Source organism: Musa acuminata, chromosome BXJ1-11, assembly GCF_036884655.1.
Source record: "Musa acuminata AAA Group cultivar baxijiao chromosome BXJ1-11, Cavendish_Baxijiao_AAA, whole genome shotgun sequence".
Classification (NCBI taxonomy): Eukaryota; Viridiplantae; Streptophyta; class Magnoliopsida; order Zingiberales; family Musaceae; genus Musa; species Musa acuminata.
The window spans coordinates 3244914-3254312 of record NC_088337.1 but is presented as its reverse complement, the minus strand read 5'-3'; the positions used below and the strand labels follow the sequence as shown (position 1 = coordinate 3254312).

At 36.0% G+C, this 9399-nt stretch overlaps 1 protein-coding gene across 1 annotated transcript; it reads left to right on the top strand.

The window, feature by feature from the left end:
• The first annotated feature begins 2209 nt into the window (after positions 1 to 2209).
• Positions 2210 to 7618, top strand: LOC135596889 (clathrin light chain 2-like). The gene is made up of 3 exons (XM_065089139.1): positions 2210 to 2818; positions 6585 to 6738; positions 6850 to 7618. The coding sequence occupies exons 1-3, from the start codon at positions 2325 to 2327 to the stop codon at positions 7267 to 7269; spliced, it is 1068 nt and encodes a 355-aa protein (XP_064945211.1). The 5' UTR covers positions 2210 to 2324; the 3' UTR covers positions 7270 to 7618.
• The last annotated feature ends 1781 nt before the right edge of the window (positions 7619 to 9399 follow it).

Here is a 9399-nt window from a genome sequence, read left to right as displayed (position 1 = left end):
GCTACATGTCCCCAGTATATATAAAGAATAAAAAAAAATAGATAAATATAAATATTACATTGAATACCATGTTTATATATTTGTCTACCACAAGTGGGTCGAACCAAGCCATAAATCTTGATTAAACCCAATCTCTACATATGGTCAAACCTGATCACTTGCTGATTGAACCCAAACCATACCCAACCATATCGCGAGATTGAACTCAATCACTACATGGGATCAAACCTGACCACATTCTGGTTAAGCCCAATCTTTGCAGCCAATTTTGACTGGGGAAGTCCAACCGTGCATAAGCCCAAATAGCGGGCTGGTAATGCGGTCTAACAAATAGGTTGGCACTGCAGGCTGTTAGTGGGCTGATCCAAGAACAGGCCCATGAACAGTAATTTAATTGAAAAATAGATAATTAATAATATGTAAATACTTTATAATAGTATAGAAAATCATAAAAATTACATAAAATACCCAAAAAAATGCAGAAAATTTGCAGGAATGTTAAATGATAATATGTGATTATTGGATTACTTTGAATTCCATAATAACATGGAACTATTGATTTAGACCTATTAAAACCTATATATTGTAAATTACAATCATATATATATCTATGGATGTATGATTTGATGTGACATGATTATATTGATTGATGTATGATGCTGAGTAGAGACACTTGTTTTCCGACTGAGAGCAGGTGATTCTCTAGGTGCTTGTAGTGCCTAAAGAATTAGAAAACTATCATATGTGATAATTGTTTGATCTCCCGTCACAAAAATATTGGAGATATATCGTCGATATAATAGGTGAGACACCACTCGATTAACTATTAGGAGTGTGATATGATTCCTCTCTTATGAGAGTTGAGTCATCCTATGATATTATATTTATATATATAATCCTTGTGTGTGTATTGTATATTATATTATTTATAATTTAATCATCATTTATGAAGCTTTTTTATCATTTTATTATATCATTTGGTTTGGCATACCTTTTGCCTACTTAAATTACTCTACTCAGCATTATTGCTAAATATTATTGTTATAAAATTTTTGAAAGGCAACGACAAGATGAACAAAACACATTCTATCAATATAAATATTATTGAGCAATCAACTTCAAACTTATTTCCTTCTTCTTAGCTTTCTAGATTACAATTAAATAATTTTAAACATAGTATCTAATAAGTTGGATCATTATAATTATAACTTTTAGTCATGTTATGACATCATGTCATGTTATCAGTCTTAGTTATTTGTGTTGTGTTAGAGTGTGCTTGAGATGTAGGCAATATGAAATACACGTAGTCTTCGATACATGTGGGTAGGTAATAGGAATGTGTATTTGGGGCATAATTAATATGACCTACATAGGAATATGGTCGAATTTAGTTTAGACTAAAACTAATTAAACTCTTAACTTAATATCTCATATGTCTCTACCCATGATAGAGTACTACTTGAATATCTCGATGCAATGCATTTACCTTGTGGTCTTCTGGCTCTTATATCGGGTCTTCTAACTCCTATATCAATAGCTAGTTTGTACACCCTAAGTATTCTATAAATTCAACACCTAATTCATATTCGATAGTTGCATAATTCTAGAATCACTTTAAGGTTTGATAAAGATTGAACAAGTATAAATGTTAAAGAGAGTTCTATAAACCTCACAACAAATGCAAGCAAAACTTTGTAAAAGAAAATAAGGTTGAGAAATAATTCAAAAGATAAGGGCTTGTGTTATTAGAGGGGCGACAAAAAGATATTAAAACATAAAAATAAAAAAGAAGAAAGAGGATGACTCATATCGGATATTATGACGAGGACATAGTCGTGTTAATTTCTCAGTCTTTATTTTTATAATTTTTCTATAAAATCCTAGTTTATATTAGCAATGCAAAGTGGTAATGTCTCACCTTAGATTTGAGGGTACGATTAAACTCAACTCATAAATAGGATACAACTTCCATATGCATCTTGTCGTTAATATATATATATATATATATATATATATATATATATATATATATATATATATATATATACTTAATTATAGATATACGTTTTTAGATTATGGGGGAATATATAGACACTAAATTAAATGTAAAAATTAGAGAATGCAGAGGGAAATGTATGTAATTTTGCTAGTTTTTTTTCTTGAGAAAATATTATTTTTGGAAAAAATAAAAAGAAATGGAATAGACGTAATACCAAACCGGCCTTCCATCTTTTCTCAGGCAGTCGGTACAAACCAAATCGCCCGACGCAAACGAGATCTCGATCGACAGAAGCGAGAGAGGAAGCCGATCCCAAAGTCTCGAGATGGCGTCTGCCTTCGACACCTTCAGCAACGACGGTGACGACGCCGCGGCGGCGGCCGCGGGGGGATCAGTCGCCACGCGCCCCTTCGACGACGGCTACCTCGGCTACGACCCCCGCCTCCCCTCCCAGCGCTTCGACGCCTTCTCCTCCTTCTCCCCCTCTGAAGACGTCGATCCCACCGTCGACCACCTCACCCCGTCTTCCCCTGGCTTCCCCGTTGACGTCGCCTCTGGCGCTGGCTTCGGCTTCCACCATGATGACGTCCCCGTGCACCGCCAGCACTCTGATGTCGGCGGCGGCGACAGCATCCCGGCCTCTCCTGAGGGGTATGGGTTCTCGTCGGCGGCCTCCCCCTTCACGATGCCGCAGGCCAACGGGACGGCTGCGTACGGGGTGGAGGAGAACGGCGAGATCTTTACTTCGGATGGCCCGATCCTCCCTGACCCGAGCAATATGCAACGTGAGGAGGGGTTTATCCTGCGGGAGTGGCGCCGGTGAGTGCCTTTCCTTTTAGATCCGGTCATACTGGTGATCCAATGCTTTGTATTCTTCTCTGTTGCCTCTTCAATTTGTTGAGATGTTCTATATTTCTTCTGGATATCGATAGATCGGATCTTATGTGTGCATATAACTACTGTAATGTAGCTCGTGTTGGGATTCTTTTGCAATTCTCCGGATTTCCTCTCCTTTTTAGGTCGATAGCTCAGTTTCTTTTACACATAACACAGATCTTCCGGTCTTATTTGCATCTGAAGATCATATGGTTGGGGTTCTTGTGCATTCCTAGATTTAATTGATGACTTTGTTGTGCTAAGAAATATTTTCTGATCTCAGCTTCCTGTTAGCCAAGATTTAAAAGACAACTATGTACTCATCAAAAGCTTTGCACAATTATGAGATACCACAACATGGTACATAGTCCACTCCTAGGCCTTTCGAAGTCGTGAAGAAACTCGGGATCATAGTTGCGGAGTAGTCTAGGCAATAATATGTGGTGAATCTATCTTTAATATCCCAGGCGGTGGCCACTTAACTATGTGATAGTTCAGATGATGGACTTGAGTTAGTTGAATCTATAATTTATCTGATTAAAAAGGTTTTTGCATTTCATATTTGTATGAAAGTAGCATAACTTCACAAGTCATGATGGGTAGTTTCCTAAAAGGACAAGATGTCATTACCATCCTAGCTCAATTGATAACTTATGTATATGCTACATCCTGGATATGTCCATCCTATGTTTAGTCTAGGTACCAAGGCAACTTCCTCTTACAAGAATGTTGGGATCCAAGCCACTGTATACTATAGATATCATTTGGTATGCGACACTAAAGGACAATGACATGGCTTTTGAGTTCCTAGATACGTGCCTTGATTTTTGTTTTCCTCATGTTTATAGGCCCTCTTGATCTTGATTTCTATAGTCAACAAGTTTTAAGAGCACTAATTCTTTTTGTTTATTAATTTTTTGTTGGAACAGTAATTCTTTTTTAATGTGTGATATAGAATATATAGCTTTAGAGTCATTGAAAGGGAGCCACGTCTATTTGCATCTTCTACAAGGAAAACTTAGGATTTGGAATAATTTTGACCGTTGAGTTTTCTCTCATTTTCCTTGAACCTGGTTACCATGTGAAACCTCTTTGCCTAGTGTTCTCTAGTAATGGTGACAAGCTGATTTGTTTTACAATTTGGCTACCTTTAGGAAAAGCAAACCTAAAATTGTGATTCTTCTTTGAGAAAATATGTGCTTCATAATATTGCACATATTAGATGACATTCCAGCTTTTGTTCTTTCATATTTGGTTATCTACAATTATTATGTCATCTAAAACATTTTTTTTTGTCAACAAGGCTATCATTGGCCGAAGGTGTCAACTAACTTACTGATAAAGACCTTGATAGTTTATCACAAGGCTCTCGGCTCGAATCCCATCTTCACCACACCTATTACCAAAAAAAAAGTTGATGTTGTCTTTATTATTGTTGTCGTTGTTGTAATTATAATGTGTCATCTAACCTAGCTGATAAAGATTTTGACAATTTATCGCAAGGTCTTGGGCTCAAATCTTGTCTTCATCGCTTACCCTTTGCAAAAAATAAAAAAAGAAGCTAATGCTACGTCTTTGTTATTGTTGTTGTTATAACAAGGCTGTCACCGACTTGAAGTTTACCATTAAACTTAGGTGTCTATGTACTTTCTACTTTTTTTGTTCTTTTCTTCAATGTATCCGAAGGCTGATTAGTAGACTTGCTTGTACTGTAACATAGGTTGGATAAGTCCAGAATCAAAAGTAAAAAGGCCTACTAGACGTAGATAAACATTCAATATTCATGCTATAGTCACATATTGTTGTCTTTAATTTTGTCCTGCATGCAGTAGCTATCTGTACCTTAAAGGAGGCCCAAGACATTATCAATTTTGGTTAATTTTTACAAATATTTCAATGTCAAAAATATGGAGAGATTGATAAAGATATTATTTATAAACGAAGAACATGATGGTTAAAATGACGATGGGTGTTAGGAGTCTTGTGTGATCATTGGATACCTTTGAGATTAAGAGAAAAATTTTATAAGACAATTGTGAGGCCAACAATGCTTTATAGATATGAGTGTTGCATAGATAAGAAATAATATATACAAAAAGTTTATGTTGCTGATATAAGAATGTTGAGATGGATGTGTGGAGTTACTAGGAAAAATAGGATAAGAAATACTCTTATTCATAAACAATTAGGTATCGCTTCGACAAAGGATAAAATGAGAGAAAATCATTTAAGATGGTATGAGCATACGCTTAGGAAATATTCGAATGTGGTATTCAAAAGAGGTGAAATGATTAATGTTAGTAGTTTAATGAGAGGTAGAGGAAGACCTAAAAACAAGGTTTGTCGTACCACAGTATATCGCTCGGTACGGGCGGTATGTACCAGCCCGATTGGGGATCGATATGGGTGGTACCTCGATACGCCCCCATATACCGTATGTTGGTATGCTTGGTACGACTTAGTATAGCTCGGTACATACTGTATTGATAGTTGATCGGTACACTAGTATGGATCGGTAAAGCGAATTATGCCTAAAAAGATTTTAATTGAAATTATAAATAAAATTTGAAGTACTTTAAATTTAACTAAACATATGGTTTCTTACATATCTCAATGGTGGCAAAAGATCCATATAGCGACCCCAAATAGTTGGAACTTACGGCTTGTTATTATTGTTCTTGTTGTTGTAAAGTTACATCCACATGACCATCCATGTCTCCGACAAATATTGCAGAGTTTAACAGTTGGATATATAGACTTGACACATTATCCATTCCAATACCTATGCATGGGCGTATTTACTAAACTTGGCAGTTTAGGATGCTTGACTGTGTTTTTACTTGCTCTTAAAGCAAAGATGCTTCAAGATTAATTTTGAATTCTTTCTTTAAGTTCAAGATTGTTGATCCTTTTCTCCTGTTATTATTTGTTATCTGCTTTTTGACTTAGCGGCATATGCATTGACTAGTGCTTGATTAGTTGTTTCTTTCTGCACAAACTTGGAAAAGTAGGATTTTTCAAATTTGTCATGGGACCTTCACTGATTGCATACCTGTCATCCATTTGTTGACTTACTAGAACACGGCTTGTTAGTTGTTTCTTTCTTACTGCACAGTATTGGAAGACTAATCTTATAATTTTTTAATATATCTTTATGAGTTATTTACATGTAAACAGATAATCTTTAGAAAATTAATTCCTCAATAGTGTTGTATTGTTGCTGTAACTTATTTTAAAGTTCTGTTGATACAGTTTGAAATTTGTATGGTCTCTTAACATTTTATTTGTTTATTGTTCGGCTAAATCCCTACCATCTAATTAAGTACCATGCAATCCTTAGGATGCAAGTATGCCTGGAAGTGAATCCACTGTGTTTTAATATATTAAGATAGATAATTCAACATGTGTTTTTGTCACTTTTAGGTTATGGTATGATATTAAGTTCCTGGGTTATGAGGTATGACTATATGATAACTGTGACAGGTAAAACAAAGCTGACACTCCCTGTTGATAGCTTTCTTAGACCATGTTTTGGACTATAGTATGTCCATGCAACTCACCCTTTGGGGGCTTGGGATTTGTATATGGAATGAAAAATTGAAAAAAGAGGTGTTAGATGTTAAAAAGTACTTCATTGCTTGCTCTTATAACCGCTTTTGGTTTTACTGCTCAACTAAGCTTTGGATCATGTCTATTAATGTGTGCACAGACAAAATGCTATCCTTCTTGAGGAGAAGGAAAGGAAGGAAAAGGAGCGTCAAAATGAAATCATTGCTGAAGCTGAAGAATTCAAGCAAGCTTTCTATGAGAAAAGGAAATTGAATTGTGAAACGAACAAGTTGCAGAACAGAGAAAGAGAGAAGGTAAGTGATTCTGTTTGTCCCTGAAGTTGAACTATCTACTTGCGTGATTAAAAAATGTGTATATGTTCTGAAGTCTTTATCTAAGAAGTACCTTGTTTTGTTTATTGGCAGTTATATCTGGCCAACCAGGAGAAGTTCCACGCAAATGCAGATAAACAATACTGGAAAGCAATTTCTGAGCTTATTCCCCATGAAATTGCCAGCATTAAGAAGCGAGGGAAGAAAGAACAGGAGAAAAAGCCTTCAGTCGTTGTGATCCAGGGACCGAAGCCTGGAAAGCCCACTGATCTCTCAAGAATGCGCCAAATTTTGGTAAAGCTGAAGCATACTCCCCCGCCGCACATGAAACCTCCAACACCACGTACCTCTGCACCAGCCAAAGATGGTGCTGCCGCTGCAGCTGCAGGAAAAAAGCCATCGTCACCTACCAAGGATGCCAAAGCTAATGCTCCTGCAGACTCACCAAAGGTAGACATCTCTGTGACAGAAGGGCAAACGGTCAAGGCACCAGAACTAGTTAGGACTGCTTGATCCTCATTTTGCGACATATTGCACGGCATTCATCCTCAAGGCTAAAGGCTTCATACGAGTTTCAAGTACGTGCAGCAAGGAGTATTCATTTCAATCAATCATCCTTCTATTGCCTCTTCACTTCATTGGTTTTTTGCATAGTGATATTGTTTGTTGATGTTTGTCTCCTTTATGAGGCATGTGACATCCTACCCATCAGATATCTCTCAAGAACCAAGTAAAACTACAGTCATCGGCTTTGTTGTGTGTGCTTGTTGGTATCTATCATTCGTGTATCATGTTCTAAGTAAAGTTGGACATGTTGCTGCTGTGACAGGGTATTTGCAATCCTAGTTGGTCTATTATGATATCTCAGAGGCGTGGCTGCTGTTAGGATTTGTCTGCAGGAATGTTATGTTTTCTGCTCTAGCATCGTTTTGTATATCGATCTAAGATATTTTTCGTTTATTGTATGAATTAAACCATTGTATGGTAGCAACTTTAGTTCCTGAAATTGGATAGGGTAACCAATTTGAATTTATAGATGTGGTTGATGCATCAACAATTCCAAAAATTTTAGTCTTAGGCTTCTTAACACTGCAAGCCTAAGCTTGGATATTATTCATTGTATTTCCACATGAGCTCATGCATATCAGTCTGTGTGCCCTAAGTTTTTCATGTACATTATCTAATGCTGTACCAGACCTCACCACACCATTAGGGGATAAAATGGTGGAATCTTAAGTGAGCTAAAACAAGAAAACTACAACCTTCAAAGATTTTGATGATCAGGTTTCTTATTTAAAGGCTGCCTTTTGGAAGAGGAAAAAAAAAAACTTTATATTAGTTATTTCTTGTTTGGCATTCCTCATGTTCTTCTTTCCCTCCTAAGATCCTCTCATATGCCTTTTTCTTATTAACACATTCTCTAAAAATTTCCAAACAGTATAAAGAGGTTCCAAGCAAAGAAAACATGAAACAGCGGCTATTCCTCTTGTTCACAAATTTTCTTCTATTTATTCAAGACACTCATTTCTTTGGGAAAAATATTTCTGGTGCTTATTCAGTGAGTCTGTCTTTTTGGTTCTGAGTAACATTGCAAAGCAGTAGAGCAATTTTGACAGCTCCAAAGAACAGTGTGGCAAATGGAATAAGATGTTATAAGCAGAGAGACTGGCAAATAAGAACACACTCTTGGGTCAAGTTGCCCCTTCCTGCATCCAATTTCAAGGTCCATATTCTTTGGAAAGTGTTTAAGATCCATTTCTTACTAATGTTCTTATATGACTCCACACAAACTGACCCATTCATCCCATTATCATTTAGTAATTGCTTCACTAACTTCATATGCACGTGAGATGTCAGAAGGTCCTCATGGGTAGAGATCTATTCTTTATCTCCACCCTCTCCCGATCTGGTGTCTCTACACATGCAGCTTGTTATCTTTGTGCCAGCTCCCATGCATTTTTCTTATGTGACTAAATCTGCTGGTCTACTGAACTCCTGTTGGATTAATTTTTAATCGGATTAACTAATGCAATTCCATCTTCTTTAAGTTCATCAATTAAGATATAAGTGTCAAAATGACTGTTATTATTATTATAGGCAATGATGATTATTCTCAGTGAAACACAGGTCTTATAGAAAGGCCATCCTCATCACCAGTCCAATCACAGGTGCATTGTATAGTGTTTGGCTCTTTGAGATTGCAAGGGACAATTCAGTGTAAGTCAAAATTCTCTGTTGGATGCTGCATTAATAAAATGATCACATTCAATCACGCATGTTAAAAACATTCTATTATTTTTTCCTAGAACCCATAATTAACTCGAAAAATATATTATTATTATTTTTAATTATTATATCAAATAACATACATGACGTCGATAGATGGATTGGAACCTGAGACATTGCATAAGAGTTAGGGGAAATAAATATTTTTTTTATATTTTATAATTAATTTATTTTAGAATAAATTTATTATTATTTTTATTTTCGACGAAGTAGAGAAAGACTCCAATGTATTTTTCTTATGTGACTAAATCTGCTGAACTCGTGTTGTATTAACTAATGCAATTCTATGTTCCTTAAGTTCATGAATTAAAATATTAAGTGTCAAAAATGGCTGCTATTATAGGCAATGATGATTAT

Coding starts and splice junctions, on each gene's coding strand:
- LOC135596889 (XM_065089139.1), top strand. CDS start 2,325: ATGGCGTCTGCCTTCGACACCTTCAGCAACGACGGTGACGACGCCGCG. Junction 2,819..6,584: donor ATCCTGCGGGAGTGGCGCCG/GTGAGTGCCTTT, acceptor ATGTGTGCACAG/ACAAAATGCTATCCTTCTTG. Junction 6,739..6,849: donor AGAACAGAGAAAGAGAGAAG/GTAAGTGATTCT, acceptor GTTTATTGGCAG/TTATATCTGGCCAACCAGGA.